The 21,312-nt window shown below is 40.2% G+C and overlaps 1 protein-coding gene across 6 annotated transcripts in view; it reads left to right on the top strand.

Moving 5' to 3' along the window:
* NRXN3 (neurexin 3) overlaps window positions 1-21,312 on the top strand; it is a gene marked incomplete at its 5' end in the record, with an annotated part of 932,122 nt that overhangs the window by 822,448 nt on the left and 88,362 nt on the right. For 3 of the 6 annotated variants that reach the window (XM_084263764.1, XM_084263768.1, XM_084263767.1), the window contains 2 exons: window positions 2,024-2,113; window positions 8,116-8,423. In XM_084263764.1, coding sequence (XP_084119890.1) covers window positions 2,024-2,113; window positions 8,116-8,423 — 398 coding nt within the window. The remainder of the gene's footprint in view (window positions 1-2,023; window positions 2,114-8,115; window positions 8,424-21,312) is intronic. The other 3 variants (XM_084263765.1, XM_084263766.1, XM_084263769.1) reach the window with 1 other exon arrangement.

Genomic DNA, 21,312 nt, shown 5'->3' with positions numbered 1-21,312 from the left:
AATATTTTATCTTTTCATTTTAGTTTGTCCAAGTAACCAATTGAACATGGCAGGCATCTGAGGTGGGATGGAGAAACTGGTACATCAATGTGTGACAGCTAGTGCTTAATTAGATCTTTCTACAATGAGAAATAGCAGTTTCTCACAATGGATCTCTTGCATGGAAGGAAAAATGTGGATGACTTTCCAGGAAGATAAGGAATCAGGCCACTTAAAGCTCTTCTAAAACGTTTTTGCTTTGGTTTTGCTTCTTGTCCCAAATAAGCATCAAGGCTTCTAAATTTTCATTGTTATAGTTGGAGATATCTCAAGTCCCAGTTTCTCTTTTCCTTACAGCTGGACATAGAGATGCAGATAATGATTTTTATAAATACTCTCTAAGAGTAGGTCCATGCTTTATTCCATGTAAATCCCTGTGGGATTATAGTTGGTGTGTTGCTATAGTGCCTCTCACCTGTTCCAGACGTTCAGCAGTAACAAGATGCTGCTGGAGAACACAGCTGTGGTCAGCAGGTACCTCACACAGGCTGGCAGCACTTCCAAGCAACAATTACAGAGTAGGGATTATCAAGCACATGAGATTTACCAGTCATATTGCCAGCAGTATGAAACTGTCTGTTGTTGACTGGCTGGAGCATCTTGCCAGCTGTTTAGTCATATACATTCTTTTTTCCTTGATGTGTCTTTACATTGAAAAAAGATTCTGGCATCTGTTTCAGAAAGGCAAATAAATATGAAGCCACGTTAGGTTATTTATACATGAGATTTTAAAAGCAACACTGCAAATTGTGCAGAGCTGTTGCTGACTCGTGGACTGTCTTTTATCCAAAATATGTATTTGGAGCCCTGTTGATCTTCTGAACTTCTCTTTATGGTAACATAAAGTAAGCTGGGGGCTCACTCTGCAGTATTGTAATGAAGCTTGCAAAAGATGCACTCTTATGCCTATCTGACTGAAGATTTTTTTATAAAAAGAAATACATGAAGCAAAAGCTGGAATGAGTCAGAAAGTGACTGTAGCTGGAGGAAATGAAAAAGCAGAATGATGGCACTTGTTTGCTGTCCCTCCTAACACTGTCAAACCGAACTGCTTTTTTCTACTTGAGGTTGGTCTAACCCATCTGAAAAACCCAATTTGGTTCAGTAGCCAGGAAATTTGGACAAAGATTTTGTATGAATCCTACTCCTTTCTGTACTGTACAAGTAGTAAGAGCTTTCTTCCAAAACACACTTTACTGGATAATTCTGTTATCCATCAACACAGACAATGGAACTGTACTTGCCAGAATTTACATCTGGGGTAATTATTTCTGCTTTCATTTAAATTAGTTTCCGAGCTTCTGTTTTCTTCTGGCAGCAGGCCCAAGTCTTTGGTAACTGGACACAAGTCTTCCCGTATCTTTAATTAATAGCTCTTCCTCTTTTAAAATGTTCCTTCCCTTTTTTCAATCCATCTTCTCACTCTTAGGGTTTTGAAACTCATTCTATTACATCCTTTCAGCATTAATTTCTTACAATTTGTTACATTCTTCTTTTTTTTTTCCCCCTTTTACTGGGTTTCTAGTCCTAACACGTATCTTTTAGTATGGTGAGGTTTATCAAAAGACTCCTAACCATATGCTCGTGTGACTGACATATTGTGCCATGTTCTTGTGCAATCAGATCTAGAGTCTGATCATAATATTTTAACTCATGTCACTGAGTTCACTTGAGGTCTCATGTCCCAGACAAATTACACGTGCCTTCTATAACCAGTGGAGATAAATACTCTGAGGAGAATCTGAGATAACTTTGTCATGGGATTTCACTTCTTCGACCTTCCAGAACCTCAGGCAGTTGGATGTATAACTATTCTCCACCTTACTAAAGATAAATATCTCTCTTGTCAAATATATATGTACACACATATGCACTTATTTATAGCTAAATAAGGTCATAAAAAAAACCTTTAAAAAATCTAGGATGTTTTAACTATTTCATTGACTTTTCAGATTGTTTTTAAGCTGTTTTTTAAACTTTAAAGGCAACACTGATAGTGAACGGTTCCAAATGGTAAAACAGAAAATCCCCTTCAAATATAACCGGCCCGTAGAGGAGTGGCTGCAGGAAAAAGGTAACAGTCATTAAAACTTTCATTTTAAACCCATTTGATTCTAAACCCTCATTTTTAAAGCCTGCAAATAAATGTTTCTTAAATGATAATCGCCTGCTGCATAAATGACTGTTTTAATTTTCATTATAATTTGTGTCAGCTTCCACCTGCCATATGTTGATAAATCATGCTATAATACATTGCTATTAAAATGCAGTTAAAGGGACGAAATTCTAAGCTTGCTATCATAGTAATGACAAACAAACAAGCAAAAATTCAGGAGATGTTCTCTAAAAAAAAAAAACCAAAAACCACAAACCAGCAGCAACAACAACAAAATCACAAAGAAGAAGAGAAAAAGAGCAACAACATGTATTATGGCAATTTAACCACTGCATGATTTTCCTATTTTGATTTGTTTTTAAAATACATTTATACCTTTATCCTCAAAATTTTCTTAAAAAACAATTTCAAACCTACTTGTTAAACCGCTTCCAGTAAGTTTCTTTTTTTCTCTGATTAGCCACTAAGGCTGGGTGTTTCCTAATTGTATTAAGATAATTAAATGTTTTTAAAAAATGTTGTAAAGAAAACATTTTTTAACATTTTCATTTAAACTACAGTGAGGGAGACGGAGAAAGATAATTGTTCTGGTGCTTTTATGTCTGGAGTACAGTTGGAACATTCAAGTGATACCTTTGTCTAAGTTATGGGTCACATTCTCCCTTAACTTAGACAGTGCTACTTAAGTTTGTGGGTTTGCCTGGAGTAATTGGCCTCAGTTCAGCAAAAGACTTGTTAACATGCATGTCCAGCTGCCTGGAGTGCGTGTTCTGCATACACTCTGTGACCTGTTGAAATGGGACTTGTGTCAGAACAGTAATGTTCTTTTACAAAGAATTTGAAAGGTGGGGGGAAATCTTTGCTGTAGAGCCCATTCCAAAGCCTGTTGAAGGTAACAGAATGATGTTTGCTGATTTCAACAGGGTTTGGACAGGGCTCTTGGTAATACGAAGATCAGGAAGATCTTCTCCCTCTATACTAAATGTGGTATTTAAAAAAAAAAACAAAACAAAACTGTATCTCCTTGCCTTGAAGTCTAGAAAAAGCAGAACACAATCTTCTCTTGTTTCCTTGTAAGAAAGTACTGCTGATAAAAGGGGTGACCTTTGAACTCAGCTCTTGCATTTTCTGTGCTGATTTAAGACTATAGCTGTTCCCAGTTTTTCCAAGAGGGAAAACCAATGTTCAATAAGAGTAGAAAGATATAATTTCTGGTCTGTTCCAAACTTTTGTCCTCAGCTGAATTAACAAATTGATTTAGCCAGTATGAATTAAACTAAGGTCATGAAGGATGTGGCCAACTACAGTCAAAATATTTTCATATGATGGGTCTGATCCTGCAGTGTTGTGCAGCTCAGTTCTCATTGACTTCAATGAGAGCTGACTGTTGCCTGCTTTTTGGGTTTTGTCTACAGTGGTATAATGCTGTAACTAAAGGAAAAGTATTTGTAAAAGACAAAAATATTTCTGTAACTAAAGCAGAAATATTTTGGACTACAAGAGTTTTATGGAACAGTTAATTCAGCCACCTTATGAATAAATTCTGAGATAGGGGAATGCAGAAAATGCTTATGAGCCTCAGTGGGTTGCCCAGTTAATTTATAAGATCAAACTTAAATAAATAAATAAAACAACACTAAAAAGAGGATAATTTTGGTGAGTTTGAATTGCTAAAGTCCCTTTAACACTAAAGACAATGATTGCCTCAATTTTGTTAAAACAGATGCATGTCTAATTCCTTGGTGCAATTCATGTGCTTGAGAAACCCACCATTGTTTTCTTCTGTAGTTTTGTTTGGGTTGGCTTTTTTTTTCCTTTTTGGTTTTCCACCAAATCCTTTATGTCACTGCTTCTCCAAGTTTGAGCTTATAAGCATGCCAAGACACTTTCATTTCTAAGCCATCCTGAAGTTTTGAACTGAAGTCTACCTTTTGTACATATTGATGCTTTGTGAACAGACAATCACATGCACAGTAGGGTCTAAAAGAGACAATATTTGAGCGTTCTGACACTCTCAAAGCACTGGGTGTTTTTAAGGTAGAAGGCTAGAGCCATGCTTTTACAGAAGTGAAAGGAAATTCAGTCCTCACCTTTTGTGTTAGGGATCTAGCTTTGTTCCTTCATTCCAAAGTAGATAGATGTTTTGAGCAATTTAAGTACCACTCAAAAAAAACTAAGAATTAATAATTCACCTAGCTGTTCAACCTGGTCATCCATCTGGTCATCCATCCAACAATTAATGTAACATACAAACCTTCTGTCAGAAGACTATAAAGTTGATGAGTGAAAGGGGTAGCTTGCTATCAAAATGGAACAAGATGAACCGATGGATGGAGGAATAGATAGATTCATCGAAGAGACAGCATATAGAATAGCTATCTTGCTTATATGAGTTCTTGGCTTGAGTGAGGTAAGATGAAACACCTTTTGATTGACTTTTTTGAATGCCATAGATTTGGTCTTCCTTTGGTACCACTGTTATTCATAATAATGAAATAGTTCATTCTTGGAAACACCTTTCTGAGGTGACATCATTACTGGGTTTTGTGGGGGTTTTTTTCAATTTCATAATATTTTTAAGAGGGGGACAGGTTTACAGTCTTGAATTATATGTTGAGTAATAGGTAAAATGTTAAGCACTATTAACCTCACTGAGATTATACAAGTGAGTAAAAAAAAAAAAGTATTAGTCCTAATTTGTTCAACCTAAGAAGTGATAAAACCAGTTGATGTCATTACATGGTGTCTGCCAACACACAGATGTTACCTATTCTGCAGTTGAATGAGCTAATAAAGACCCAGAAGCATCTCATCAAAAGGACTGGTCCTGGAAGTCCCTGATTCTTTAAATCTCTTTTACTTACGTGTGAAGTCTCATTGATGTGGGCAACTGTACTTTTGAACCAAGAACTATTAGTGTGGAATTTGCAAGTTCAGGCCCAAAATCTCTCCTAGGGTTATGGAAAAATTACAAGTCATTGAGTTTTCTCTACGAAATTTCTTAGTGGTGTTCAGTTTCCAAATGGAGATGTCAATGTGAGAGCAAACAAAGAAACAAGAGCTTGAACTATTCAGAATATTTATAAAAGACCTCAGAAGCTAAAATGTGCTCATTTTTCTCCAGTATGACACTAAAAGAGCACTAGGAAGAGTGCTCTGTGGAAAAGAAGGACTGTAATTCTCCAACCCTTACACACCTAGTAGAACACACGAATGTAAACAGTTTCTGAATAAAATTCAGTGGCCAAATAGACTTAGGGGAAGTAAGGGCTTCAGAACTGTATCAGCAAAAGAATGGTTAGAAGACACCTATAGTGGCAGAATTACATGTATATTCTCTCAGCAGTTTCCTCTCATTCCATGTACATTTTCCTGTTGTCTTCACGTGCGTGCACACCATTGTAGACTGAAGAGTGGGGAAAGTCAGTTTGTAAGTGACTCCAACAAGTGACTGTTCTTTTAGTGAGCAACATTCCTGTACCAGTGCTGTCTCCAGCATTAACCATATAGTGCAGTGCATGAATCCTGCACTGGAATTAAGAAACAAGGAAGACCCCAAAACACACTGTCAAAGTTCTTTTTTTACTGGAGTGTTGCCACCTCCTTTGTTTCCACTTCCTTTCAGTCTTAGAAGATAGCCCAGAAATGGAAAAGTGATCTTTTTTTTCCAGCCTTCAACATGGAAATGAAAGCAGGAGATATGACAGATATGTCTAAAGCTGTGGTATCATCTTGGTTTAGAATAGATGACATCCTGAGGAGAGTCGTAAAAGTGAGGGAACCCCTTTTCTATCATGGCCTGGGGAGCTGTTTGTAGCTGAAAGAGCAAAAATTCTCCACATTCACCCACATCTTTCCATTTGGTAAAAGATGAAAAATGATATGGTATTGATTGAATGGAGGAAAGGAGTAGAAATGGAAGACTTTGAAAGGTCAATATCTTTTGCTAGAGGGAGAGAACATGTGAGGAGAAAGGAAGATGACATAGGAAAGAACTGACATCACATTATTAAAAATCCAAAGCCTAACAGGACAGAGAAGAAAAGCAAGCCCTGATGGCATGGTATATGATAAGAGTTTGGCCTTCTACAATGTACAGTGCTGTTTCCTCTAGCTCAGACTGGAGCTGGGCTGAGAGGGATGAATCTTTTGACAGATCCTGTTATTGGATCCTATTTTCCTTTTAGACGTGAGGAAAGGTTCTGGTTTTGCATACTGAGGATGTGTGGCTTCAGTGCATGTTTGTTGATGTTTTAATAGACATACATTGCCTCTGGTAAGTTTAAAACTTCCTGAGAAGCAGAATGTTGCGCCAGGTGTTTCAATACTTTCCAGGGGAAGGATACCCTCCATTTTTATTTCTCATTTTTTTCATCAATGCAGTTACTCCACCCTGATCAAGTCCTAGTGTTTCATTTACAAATCTGTGGGTGAGGAGCACAAGGGACGTGCAGCCCACTTCCACATGTCCGTATGTTACACCTCTCCATACATTTTTTGCTTAGTTAGCTAGGGCCCTCTTTGGGGACAGGAACTCCTTTCAGATACATTTCTTCTCTTGTCCCCATTCTCTTCCCCATGGTCCATCCTGTCACCATAAGATGATGCAACACCGCATCACCACTTGACTTCGAGACCCGTCACGACGACCACCAAAATTGGTGAGCTCCCCCTCGCATTTTGATCTACTCTAACCACTGGCTGTGAACGAGTGAGCAGTGAGTTATAGGCTGTGCTTTGCTACATGGTGGCATTTTGCACCACTCAGGGTGGACTAGAGAGAGGAAGTGGTGAGTGAGAACTGGGGAGTGGGAACGGGATGGGGACATGTGGTACAAACTTCCTAAAAATGTGAAAACACAGTAGAGTTCTGAACAATGACTGACTTGATGCTGCATTGATAACCCTTCTGAGCTCTGCCACGTCTGGTTATCTGTTAACTCAACAGATTCCAGGTGGCATGCCCCTAATGTTCTGAGGAATGGTGACATTACAGCCACTGCCTTTGCACTGCATGAAGCAATTTGCTTCTTAACATAGTCAGCCTAGTGCAGCCTGGGACATAAGCAGTATTTATGGAGCAGTCCAGGCTGAATATGATTTAAGTGTCCAGCAGAACGAGGTGTATTTAGTTTTAATAAATATGTTTTTCATTATATATTGTATTAGACCACTCCTAACACTCAAGATGTTACCTTGAGTAAGCCACTTAACTTGCCTACGTTTGAATTTCGCTGTCTGTAAGGGGTGAGTCACATGTAAGGCATTTTGGGGCTTAACCATCTTAAGCCCTATGGTATCCTTGCTGCTTCAAAAACTTTGCTCTTTCAGAGACATCACAAATGTTTGCATTTGGTGTTTTGTGATTTTAGCTTTGTGAGTCTTCACAGCACAAAATTTACAGGTAGAAGATCACAACTGATTCTGTCTTAAAATTCCTACACACTCCTTCTATAACCATCAATTTTTTTTTTCTGATGTTTTACTGTCCTCAAGCCACCCTTTAAAACCTTTGCATTATTAAAAATAGCTTTATGAGTTAATCCCATTCTTTGACCAGTCAAAATAGGTTTATTTATGGGCTAAAGCTTGACAGGTACGGCAGTCTGAAGAGATAGTAGAAAATTAGCCACATACTGAAGCCTCAATGGTAGTCTAAAGCGAGTCTAACTCTAAAAGAGTGGGTTCAAATTTCCAACTGAGTCACAACTCTGGAGGAGTTTTGACATGTGAGTGGATAGTGAAGTATGAGGTTCAGTTTTAGCTGTTCTTGCTGTCAGGCTAATTTTCTTAATGAGTGTCAGGCAGCGTATTTCCATACAGTATTTCTACAGGCATCACAAACACTACCAAGAATGAATCTACTTCTTTGTTGTCCATCATTTCTGGCCAGGACTCGGTGTAAGATGCAAAGTGAAGGAAATGTCTGGCAATAATGTTATTCACCCCCCCCTCACTAGGACGACAGTTAACGATCTTCAACACCCAGGCGCAAATAGCCATAGGAGGGAAGGACAGAGGGCGTCTTTTCCAAGGCCAGCTCTCCGGTCTCTATTACAATGGCTTGAAAGTGCTGAACATGGCAGCAGAGAACAACCCCAACATTAAAATCAATGGAAGTGTCCGACTCGTTGGGGAAGTCCCTTCCATCCTGGGAACAACACCCACAACATCTGTGCCACCAGAAATGTCTACGACAGTCATGGAAACCACGACTACGATGGCCACCACTACAACCCGCAAAAATCGTTCACCACCCAGCATCCAGGTAAGTCAATTAGTCTTTGCATTTCCTTTCACTCTTAAATAATCAGTCTTTTGTTTTGCTGCTCACTTCTGAACTCATGGGAACCATGTTTTCTGAACCATGCTCCATATAACTGTTTCAGTAATATTGTACAGGGTAAGTTACCTCAAAATGTTGTTATCCTGTGCTGGTGAACAAACAGCTGGATAAATTATTATGGCACATGTATGTGATAATGGGGACAGGTTTTGCTCCTGTTCTAGTGCAACCCCATTTACATAAGATTGCCCCACTGTGAATGAGAACATGCTTGTAACTGTGTTTCTGTGGTTCTGTATGTGAGGAAATGTATTCCCAAGAGAGTTACAAAGCTTAATGAGGGGCGGGTGTGTGGTTATTTATTATTATGACACTTTGTACTGATGCAACAATGAAGTTTATAATGGGGAGAAAAGCAATGGAGCATTACTTCCAGGTACAGCCATTTTTCATTTTCCTTTTACAGCCTTCCTGTAGAAAACTTTAAAGAAATGGTATCAAGATCATTTCCTTGCAAAATATGTGTACAAACACAAAGCAGTTGAAAGGTCTTTGGTAACCATCGTTCCTACCATAAAAATGAAAATGGGTCTTGGTTGTGCTAATGTAGTATTTTCAGTCCTAAAAATGCAGTTGTTCTGGAACATCTTGTGGCAGCCAGAATGCAGTATTGATTAGAAATTAACACATTAAATTGGCTCTTCCTGTCTGTGCATAGAAAAGAATCATGTAAATAACCAGTCTGAGCAATGGATCCGATTTTGAAAATTATTTCAGTAGCATACTGTCGTGTTATCAACTAGGGTGAAACGTGTTTTAAAAACTTTATTTACATCAGAACCTCATCCTCTAGAAATCAACACATTCTCAGTGACACCAGTGTACAGTGGCGGAGACACTGGTGAGCGATTGTTGATCAGAGTGTGCCTTTATTAAACTTGCAGGGAAAGGTATGTTGTTGTCTAGTTGGAGAAAGAAAAAAAAAAAAAAAAGAAATTATTCCATCTGCTCCCCTGAAACAATTTCTGTTGCTTGGGACAGAGGACCTTAACAAAACCAAGGACTCTGAAATCTGTAATCATACAAGTTGTGTGCTTGTTTTCTAACTGCTTCAGAAAGTTTAATTAGCTGTTGACTGAGTTGTGTATATATACGACTGTTCTCATCATTTTGAATCTATTCCCAGTCACTTAGGATAAGAAAACACAAAAATCCTCCTCTTAATTATGTAGGAGGTCAGACCACACTTGGAGTATTGTGGCCAGTTCTTTGCTTTCCAGTACAAAAGAGATGGAACTACTGGAGTCAGTCCAGCAAAAAGCCTCTAACATGATGAAGGGACTGGAGCATTTCTCTTGTGAGAAAAGGCTTAGAGAGCTGGGTCTGTTCAGAGAAAGGAAGTCTTGGGGGGAATTTTAGCAATATGTACAAATGCCTGAAGGGGGAGTAATAAAGACAACAGTGGTGCCCAATGGCAATACCAGAGGTAATGGAAATGAAACCCAGGAGGTTCCCTCTAAACATCAGAAAACATTTTTTTACTGTGAGGATGACTAAGCACTGGCACAGGTTGCCCAGAGATGTTGTGGAGTCCCCAGCCTTGTATCTATTCAAAAACTGTCTGCACATAGTCCTGGGCAACTGATTTTGGATGACCTTCAGAGGCCCCTTCCATACCTTCCAACCACAACCATTCAGTGATTATGTGAGGTACCTCTGGCTGCAGTGGAATTTCTGTCTATTATAGTAATTAATTCCAAGTCAAGGTTCAACATTGTCCTCGTTGGTACTCTGTAAATCCACTTGGCAGCAGGACTGGGACTGAGTTGTTAGCCTCAAACACCCAATAGGTGATCTGTAAAGTCTTAGCTAAATGAGGGGAAAGATTTACAGGTCCTTCTCCTTAATGGCTAGCTCCAATTTCAAGAGCAAATCTTTGTGTGATCACATCTCCAGAAAAATGGAGATGTGGTCCTGATCCTGCCACTGTTAGTTTATTGGACATTTTCTGTAATTTATAAGGGCAGCAGAACTGTGTTTAGCTATAGGAGTGTAACAAAGAGTAGCACTGTACCAGGTGGGTCAACCTGGAAATGACCCTGGCTTACTTGAAGAGAAAATCTTTCAGAAAGCTTCCTGCCTAACCTGTGTGGCAGTTCACTCAGCCTGCAGAGACCACTGTGTGCTGAAAGAGCATCAAGAAGATTTAATAAAGTGTCAAAGTGCTTCTAAAAACATGGTTAGAGCAGTGATTTCCTGGATACACATGCACCACAACAAATGGCTTCATCTCAGCTGATATTAAAGCAATAACTCTTTGACACTTCATGCTACCCACTGAAAGAAAGATAAAGGTCAATATGTACCTCCATTACAACTTTCTGCATTTCAATATCAGGCGGGTTTATTGCTGTCACAGCACAGATGGCTTGTGTTTCTTCCTTACTCTTGGTAGAATTTGATTCTGTCAGCTTAAGTCGCGTTATTTGTGTGGTGAGAGTGAGAAGAAATTGTCTTTTTCCATTTGGGCAGTATCTCCAGCTGTGGTTTTCAGATGTCTAATGGTTATTTTATCTTGCTTGTGTTCAACATCTCCATTGTCAAGCCTGCTTACAATTTTAGATCTAAGTGGTGGAAAAATCTAATAGAACAAGTTTGTTCTTTGGGGAATGTAAAATATAGCTACCTAAGGCTATGAGCAGTACAAATACAGTTAGTTATTACCTTACTCCAGCTTTCTCTTCTCGTTCTCTGCTCAGAAATAAACAATTTTTCTTCACTTTCAAGGCCTTTCACAATGTAGCCTCTTCTTTCTCCATTCTGATCAGGGCAATTCAAGCACTTTTTTTACTCATTTCTCAGTTATGATCATAGGAATCTTTCTGCTTCTTGTTACCATCCACAAGGTAACAGCAGGTTATTCTTCTAATCCCATGGAAAGCCTCCTTTCATCATGATGTATGCCAAAAGTTTGCCAGTGGTTAAACTGATGACAGTTTAAGGCAGCTGTTTATTTAAGGCAAGCTAATCAATGTTGTCACATTTTTTGTTTTCATATTCTCCATCTTTCTGTATCTATATGTGATATCTTGTTTTAGGCTCTTGTTTTATGGATTGCAGGCTCCTTGGGTTCAAAATATAATTTTTATTCTGCATGTGTATTCTACTTAGCACAAAAGGGTTCTGGCTCATTATAGATATACCAAGCTTGATAAAAGTGAAAGTAAAACATCTAATGCAAAATAGACAGAATTGAGAATTATTGTTCTTACTATAGTAGAAGTATCTGTGCTATTTCTATTACTTATTTTCATGTGTAACTAAAACTTCTCATTTTTGAAATGCACATAAAGCTTGTGCAGATTACCAAATCTGTAATCCCAAAGTGATAAAAAAGTCCAAGGGAATTTCTGTGGGATTTCAATTTACACATCACCTGTTGGGAATTACAGAAGAACATAATAACTAAAAAATTTCCTTCTGCTGTCAATGTATGCCACACTACTTCCTGCAGCTGGGTAGTCTGACTACTACCAGGAGTGGTTTAGAGCAGTTAGACTACAGCAGCTGTGAGAATAAAGTGCTTTAAAAATGCACAGGATATGCACAGACAAATAAATTCTAGAATCACAGAATGGTTAGGGTTGGAAGGGACCTTAAAGATCATCAGGCTCCAGCCCCCTGACATGCTTTGTAATTTGTGAAGTTCCCAAATAGTCCTGGACAAACATCCAGTGCAAAGAGAATTGAGAAACTATTCCTACAGGAAGTATGTGGTGGCAATGCTATAGGCATTTAAAATGTCTATAACTTCGTTTTGGTGTAAAATATTTAACAACACTCCTGCAAGGCAGGGAAACTTATATCAGTGGAGGACAGGAAGGATTTGATTGAGACCCAGTTGAGATGTATGGCTGTATCTTCTACTGAAAGGATCATTTCTGCGATTTAAATATCCTTCAGAGAGGCCTTGAAGAATGATAACAAAGGCCTGTTAACTGGGAAGGAGAGAGAAGTTGTCTTTTCAATTCATGTTTGGTGCAGTGAGTTGCAAATTCTGCTTGTACTCTGCTGCCCCTGAGTGGAAATGCTGATTTACCTTCTCACACATGGTTTTGTTCTGGATTCAAGCATGATCTGTTCACTAGTGACTTCTTGTACTAAATTCCTGCTGCTAGTCTCAGGACCTTGACACACCAGATTCTCCTATGGTAATAATAATAGCAATACCCTCTCTGGGACTCCTGCTTTGCCACATTACCCTACAGAGGCTGTTAGCTCTGTGGTCATGTACCAGTCTGCTATTAGGTGAGAGTCACTGTACAATGTCATGTGGTATTCTGACAAGGCTGCATGTTTCTCACAGTTGTTAAAGATCCTGGACTCCAACATGTCCATGTTTCCTGATTTAAAGCCCAAGTTCAATTATTAGTGAAGTAGTTCAGGATTTCTGGGATTGGGAGACGTTTGGAAAATTAAAGTTACATTCTCCTGGTGTCTGCTTCCATGTCAGCTGCTTACATGCTCAGAATTTATTTGCTGAGTTACTGCTCAGAGCTTTTTAGGAGACTTTCCATATGCAGTCATTCCATTTTCAAATGACTTGTGTTAAGACATTTTTAAAGTTAATTACTAATTAAAGCTAGTCTAGAAAAGCATGCATGGTGATACTTGAATCTTCCATTTAAAGCACACTTCATCTACCTGTGGAACTGTGGAACTTCATCCCTCAGGACCTGTGGATTCAACTCATCAACTCATCAGGTCTTGTGCACCTAGAGGTTCTTGAGATGGTCTTGAACTTGGTCTCCTACAGTGAGCAGTTCTTCATTATCACAGTGCCTGCCTTTGCTTTCTGTGACATAGGCAGTGTGGCTAGACCACTTGCCAGTGAAGACTGAGGCTGAGACTTTGCTGTGAAAAAGAGATTAAGAACACTTCTGAGAGTATGGGTGGACTTCTGGTTATGCTCTCTGTGAGGAACCAGAAAATGTGTATTCTGTTACAGATCCAGGGCATGTCTCAACTTCTTGATCTTTAAAATGAGGATAATATTTGCCAAACTGTAGCTTGGAGGTGAAAAGAATAAATTACTTGTGGGTGTTTTCAGATGTGATCTTAGGGTCGCAGATTGACAGTGTATAATATGCAAAATGTTCTTTCTGAGGCATTGAGGAGGGGATCTGCCCATTATCCATATGGCAAATTCTACCCATTGGCATAGCTCAGAATAAGAGTCTGTGCCTTTTTTTTTTAACCATTAGGCTTTCCAGCTTTCTAAGAGTGTTTTCAATTGAGGTTCCAATAATCTTGATTAATGTCTTTCCATAACGTGCATCTCCAGGCTAAATCCTTTCTTACCATGTATATCACAAAGGAAAACAGCACAGAAGATTTTTCAGTCTAATTAGACTTTCAGTGTCAGCTAAGACAAATACAATTGTCTCACCCTTGGTCTTGCCTAGGAACTTTCTTTTACACTCATAGATAATAATTTGGGGGGGAAAGAAATTGGCCTTTAATTTACTTTGTGCTTCTTATAAGTCACTAGTGACATTTTCATCCCATGACTGCAAAGCTCTAATGAAAAAAAAGCTTTTGATGAGTCTTTGCTTTAAAGACCGACTTCCTTGGCCCATTGGTACCGTTGAGAATCACAAAGTCTGGCTCTTATCCTTCCTCTCCTGCTTCTTCCTCAACTGTTTTTTCTTAAAGAGACCAAAGCTTGTACCATCTTTCAGAGCAGAATCCTTTCTCCTGCACTGTAGTTATGTTGAGTGAGATGCTAAAGTTGCATTTACTGCAGTGAAATCCACAAAATGACATCTACTTATTCACAGTCACATCTCTTCTGTGATGATTGAGATGTTGTCATGGTTTGAGCAGAGAAAGAAAGCAGAGATTGGAAGGAAGAATCCAAATATGGGGAAAATTTTCATTCAGGCTATTGTTCTCGTAGGTTACAGTGTGATTAATTCAATAATACCAAATGACCTCTAAATACTTCACAAGGGTGTAATCTCAAAATAGCTATAGTGCACACTGAAAGACAGAATCTTTGGTGTGTAATGTAGCAGCTACCTAGCCAGAAACACGTATATGATATGATAATGTTTTGTATGGGAAAGGGACAAAAATACTCTCCAAGTTTTACTTGAATATTGGATGGGGGTGTAGGCTTGTATATAAATTATACTTACTGATGCAGTGATCAGAACACCTATAAAGCTCATATCATCTAAAAAAATAAGAGTATATTATTTCATTAACTTTCTTCAGAAGACAAATGTGCTGCACTTCTGGAAGTGCCATAGTGAACCTGGAGTTCAGTACTCATCCAGAAAGAGAATTGATTTTACTGTAAAATTTTTTCAGGAGCTGCCTACACTCCCAACTGCTGACAAGTACTGATGATGGAAATAAGCTCAGCCTTGTATTTCTGCGAAGCATAATTACAGTAATAAAGAAGGTTGTATTTGTAAAACAGCTCATGCATATGCTGGTGTATGCTGTCATTTGTTGACATTACCACCAGGGATATCTGCACATTTAGCTTGGTAACCGTTGTTGACTCCAAATGGTGACTACTCCTTCGTGGCTCCAGGGGAGGGATCTGATGGAATGTGTGTGGCAACCTCGAGCGCCATGACTTGACGCGTAGTGCTATTTCTCAATATACAGCTTACACTCAGTCTGTGGATAACCTGGTGTTATGTACTCCAGCCACTCCTCTACGTGTTCTGCCGGGACCCACGTTGTTTCATTTCTTCAGACTAACAGTTTGCAGGAGGCCTGAGTGAGCTGCTTCCTTTCTACAAGGGTCAGATTTACATTGCCTTTATTCTGCAGGTCTGAACGGTCACTTGGGACTTGCAGCAAAGTCTTGGCTGGTGTTTTTGACACATGAGCTCAGTTCTGTTCTACTGCAATTTTTGGTAATGAAGATTTGGTCCAGCATGTGAAGGGCGGGCTGTTCTAGCACGTTCCTAGAATGTCAAAATTTTTTAAAATATTCTCTGTTAATCTTTTTTATAGTGATCAAGAACTTCTTGAAATGCTTCCTTGATTTTAGACAACCAAAAAGCATGCCCTTTTTCTGTAATAAAAGGATAAAAACCTCTAACAACAGCTGTAGTAAACTGATACCTGCTTTCTTCAAATAGGCATGTATTTCTCACAAGGTACCCTTAATAACATCAGCCTGTACTTTTCTGATTTTCCAGGACACAGTATCCCTTTGTGTATTTAGACATGTCATTTGACCTGCCAAAAACGATTCTTCAGAGTCATGTGGAAGATTATTTTCAAAATTTGATTATTACAGTACTCAGGAGCTACTTATAGTTCACTGTGCACTTGATCACAAGCCAAATGAAAGGATAGGAAAAGCGTCTTGTTCTAGAATGGTTGTGCAGCACCAAAAGGTGTTGAAGAGATTCAGTGCTGCAAAACTGCTTAGAAATAAATGGAGTAGAATCAATGGTTATAGCTCAAATGTAATTTGAGGATTTGCTCATATTTTGCTCACATATCTGCTCAGCTTGCGATTTGTATACTTAAGGGAAATGCCTCAAAGCTCCAGGCACTTGTCAGAGTAGTTCCAGAGCATGTAGATCCATTTTAGATTTTTGGGAATGGTTTGTTGGGGTGTTTTTGGGAGGTAAGTGGGGTGGGTGGAGTATTTTTAGGTTTTTTTAAGACTGAGAGCTGGGAACATACCATTTACCTTTCCTACCCTGTATTTGAATGAATGTGCAGAAATTAGAAACGCAGCCATGCTGTTGTGACAGACTCTCTTTCTGAAACCATATAATTAATGCCTTGGGTTTTCTGTAGAATGATGGTAGTGTTAAGTAGCAGAAACAGAAGGATTTCTGCTAGTTTCTTTTTCATCTGTGGGATGAGTTGTCACCAATTTGCAAGATGGGTCTGTCACAGTGTGGCTTTTAAAGGTAGCGATTAGCAAGACAGGCTAATCCTTGCTCTCCTTCCCTAGATGGCATGTGAGTAGATGGGATGTTGTTCATTTTGATTGCAAAATTACTTCTAATATACTCTGAAAGATAAGAATTTGTTTCCACAAAACTTTAGCAGGAAAATAAAGCAAAAGGGGTGAGAACTTGGATGCTAGTTCTCTAGGTATTGTATAGGATGCAAATTCTCCCCATCTTCTTTTTCATAGTGTGTTTTTGGAGAAAATTTGGTCTATTGGTTCTTCATTCTTATACAGCTCATGAAGGGACCATCTTCCCTCAGAACTGAGTTTTCCACTGGTGCTGTGCTGCTCCTTTTGCTGTGTCTCATACTGGGTGTGCTTAAGGAAATTCAATTGCAGAGACAACTTCATTGGTAAGGACACAGGAGGCGTGGGCCAGAGACTTCTAACAGCTAAATGGATGAAAGTGGAGAGGTAGGATAAATACTGAAGTGCAGACAAGGAGCTAAGATCCAAAGGACAAGATACATTTATCTCCTAGAAATATGGAAAGAAAACAGCAAGATTTAAAGATGGAGAGTGACATGGCTAGAAGTGATAGGATGGGGCTCTGTTTTGGATAGACAGAGGTTTGGAGAAGAAACTCATACCCATATGGCTTAGTAAGCACTCATCTACTTTTTAAACTAGGCTTTGTTCCACACTCCATCGTCCCCAGGGATAAAGTCTTTTTGTGCCAAGCTGGCAAGGATTCATTTCAGTAGAACTGCTGGCAGTGAGATCTGAGGACACATGGCTTCTTCCACAGCAGTTTAAAGGCAGAGCTGGACACTTGTATCTTTGTACTAAGATCATCTAAACCCATTTCTTCATCTCACATGCAACAGCTTTTTTTCTAGTAACTATTTTGGAGCATGAAACCTCATTCTTAGTGCAAAAGGAGTCAGGTCTGGTCAGGAGCAAAAAAACTACTAAATGTGGTATTCTAACATGCAAGCAATAGCCTCAGTGTTCAGGCCATACAGTGAGATTTGCACAATATATAGCTTAGCCATAATGTCCTTTTTTTTCCTGAAAGATGACCTCCAATGAAAGTATAAGGACATGAATGATCTTAATCTGTGGTAACAATGGAGAACCAGTCCTGACCGACTCCGGCGGTATAAATATACAGAATGACAGATTATCCTGCTGCCTCCCTCCCTGCTGTCTGAGCACACACATACACACTCAGTAGCACACAGCAAAATTCAAATTGGTCTTTATCTTTTACCTGTTGCCCCAGTGATTAATGCTGCTCTTGCTGGGAAACTAATCGAACGAGGGGAAATATGGAGAAAGAAATATGTATTTCTTAGACTATCGTTATCAGTGTTATTATTATTCCTTTAATATATTTTCCTCCTGTTAGAAGAACTTAATGTACTGACACAGCAGGAAGCGAGAGGTGAGAGCAGATTTGATGGCAAGAAGATGAATGGGGCAGGCCACAGCAAGTGGAGCACAGGCATTCTGCAGAAGGAGGTGAGCTGCTGAGCTACTTTGGGGTTGTAGCATTTTAGCTAGAAAACCAAGAAGCTGTAGCAGGCTGAACACAGGTCCTGAACCAGGAACTATCACTTTCTAAGCCCAACTCACTTCAGTCAGCAACTGCTGACAAACCTGCCCTCTAACGGGTTCTTTACTTTTCCTGCAGAGTAAACTAAGGACACAGTGCTCCTTTGTCTGTCACAGAGTCATGCTCACAGGCACGATTCTGGTAGTATGGCTAATACTTTGTATATTCCCTCTGGAGGTGTCTTCTTCCCTCTCCCTCCTGCCTGGCCCTTGGCCTAGGTCTTTCACAGTGGTACTGTGGCCCTGTAGTTTCAGCTTGATCCTACATTTGTGTGCAGTATAGAGCAGAAATGGGTGCTTCCAATGGGGCATGGCTTAGATTGAAGTAGGAAGCCTGTCTTATGAATGAGTGAGCAGGGATTCCAAATATCTTGTTTCCTCAGGATTTTAAGAAAACAGACTAAAGGTACAGTAATTGAGAGGTCACACCTTATTTTATTTTCTCTGTGAGAAGAGGAATGCAGAGAACAGTAGCTGTAACAAAGGCATAGATTTGTTTGGGATTAATGATCACGCCGCCTCTTTCCTTATTTCAGCATTTTGGCTGTTTGAACAAGTGTGACTGCTCGTTTCAATAAAACTCTCGTGGTGAAATAGTGGTGAATATCAAAAAAGAAAGAGAAGCAACAATATCTGTGGTATAGAAGGGTGGGGTTTTTTGGAAAATCAGTGTTCCCTGCAATCTGCTTTATTACTCTTTGTTGTGGGTGCATTGCCACAATGTCCTCTTCCTTTGCAGGGTAGATTCAAGACTTGCAAATATGCTTAGGGTCCAAATCTAAAGCATAATTATCTTAGTTCCCAGCTGATTACATTTAGGCAGCAGTTAATCCAGTTGTTCTCTGCTAAAGCAACGCTCAGTGTTTGTATGAACACTTATATTAGCATGTAGGTCTCTAGTGCCCAGGTTTGTTTCATTATTGTAGACATAACCTCATTAGAGATACTCATAGAAAAGCCAACTAAAACTGATTCTGTACCCCTGATACATGCAACTCCTCCACTCACAGTAGTCCCATATACTACTTAAGTTGTCCTCTCACTGCCTAATGCGTTCCCGTTTGCTCTGTTGCGCTTGAGACTTTGTGTAATGAGCTGAGGCTGGTCTTAAGCTGGTGAGCAGCCCTTGGTCAGGTCACTGCTGCTGTCACCAGTTTGTCTTGTCCTAAAATTTAGCAGCTCCTGGGAATGTAATTTAGAAATGCAGATATGCTGAGCAGGTCAGAATAATACAGCTTGCTCCTCTGTAGTCCCTGAAGGCTTTCAGCTTTAACAGTGCTCAAGGAGGACCTGTGCCACAGAGCTTATGGGTTTATGGGCTTCCCTCTCTACTCTGCCCTCCTGAGGCCCCATCTGGAGTCCTGTGTCCAGGTCTGGGGCCCACAATGCAAGAAAGATGTAGAAATGTTGGAGGGGGTTCAGAGGAGCCACAAAGATGATTAGAGGTCTGGAGCACCTCCCCTACAAGGAGAGGCTGGAGGAGCTGGGCTGGGTCAGCCTGGAGAAGAGAAGGCTGCAGGGGAACCTCATTGCAGCCTCCCAGTGCCTGAAGGGAGCAGAGGAACAGGAGGGGATTCAACTTTTTATGGCAGGACAAGGGGCAATGGATTAAAATTAAAGGAAGAAAGGTTTAGGTTAGATATTAGGGGGAAGCTTTTTACAGAGAGTGGTGAGGGGCTGGAACAGGCTGCCCAGAGAGGGGGTGGATGCCCTGTCCCTGGGGGTGTTCAAGGTCAGGTTGGATGGGGCCCTGAGCAACCTTGTGTAGCTCCAGGCCTGGAGGTTGGTGTCCCTGCCTGTGGCAGGGGGGTTGGAGCTCTGGGATCCTTGGGGTCCCTTCCAACCCATGCCAGTCTATGATTCCATGATTCATCCAGAGCCAGGAGGGCAGCTGGCCCTGCTCTTTAACAGAGCCATGTGCGGGTGCTGGGGATCAGCCGCCAGGTAGGATTTACAGCTGTTAGACACAAGTAAGAGTGCCAGGGTGGAAAGGATGGTGAGATAGATGGATAGGAGGAAGAAAGAGGGTTGTGTATGTCAAAAAGAAATCCTGCAATGAGTCCTCCCTGTAGAGGACTTCTTCCACCCGCATATCTGACTAATCGTGAAAGATTGTTGCTTGCTTGAAGATTAATAATTCTTTGGTGCTCAGGTGGCTGATTACACGTTGTCCTTCTGTTTATGGACTCAAGCACAGCACAGAAATTTCTGGTTGTTTGGCTGCAGCATTAGTTGCCCTGGCAAGAAGCAAGAACCTCTTACAATCTGCTGCAAAAAGGCTTGGAGTCTCTCTTGGAGTCTCTCTGGCTGCCTCTCAGCTAAGGCCTGATGCTTGCAAGTTGTTTGTTTTGTCCTTTCTTCAGTGAAGCCATGGAAATGGTGTTGGTTTTTGCTCCATGTGATTCCTGGGGGGAGGAGAGGGAGGGAGGAAGTTGGCAAGAACCGAGAAGGAGGGCAAGAGGTTGGCTGTGGATTGCAAGAGTCAGGATTGGCAATAATCACTTTGTCGTAGGAAATGCTGTGTCAGTTGGAGGGAGTTGCACTCCTGCAGTCTGCACCTTGCTCTTTTGATGATGGCTTTTGTTGTGCAGTACCAGCTGGGTTCCTGGATCAGATTCAGAGTCTGAACTGTCCTCCTACTTCCACGAGGCCAGATTTTCTTTGGTGAAGCTTGGGAAGCTCTTTTGCTGTGACTCTTGGCAAGGATTTATGTTCTTTTGCTTACTGTTGTAGTGGTTGACACCAGGCATCAAAGACAGCCAGAGAATTAGAAAGTTAAATGGCATCAGCGCTTCTGCTGGGAGAGGAGAAATAGGGTGAAAGCAGGGCAATGTCATCTCCATCTCTGACAGAATTGGAGATTGAACATGGCAGAGGATGTAAATAACAGTTTACAACACCAAGGATTGTTCTAGAGGCAGAAGGAGGTAATGGCACAGGCTGGCTGTCCCTCTGCTTCTGTCAGTTTTCCTCGTCTTGAATTTACTGACTCTTTTTCTTCCATTCAAACCTGATTTAATGACAGCAATAGCTGAAGGTCAGGAGGATTTGGGATTTCTTTTTTTTTGAACTTCTTTTTCCATTGTTAACTGTTCTTTGCTTGCTTTTTGTCCTTTTAAAGCTGGGAGGCAACTTCTGTGGGGGCAGTGAAAGGTGTGACAGTGCTTAGGCAATGTTGTTGAAATGCCCCATTTCTTCCAATGGGGTGTTACATACAAAACAAGAGGAGCGGTTACTGTTATCCAGGGGTACAGCTAAGCTCTATATGGTAAGTTGCATTTGCAGTACCTGTCAAGTGTATTGCCTTGGCACTGAGAG

Source organism: Gallinula chloropus (genome assembly GCF_964237585.1).
Source record: "Gallinula chloropus genome assembly, chromosome: 4".
Taxonomy (NCBI): domain Eukaryota; kingdom Metazoa; phylum Chordata; class Aves; order Gruiformes; family Rallidae; genus Gallinula; species Gallinula chloropus.
The sequence above is the reverse complement of the archived record's forward strand: the minus strand, read 5'-3'. Positions and strand labels throughout refer to the sequence as shown.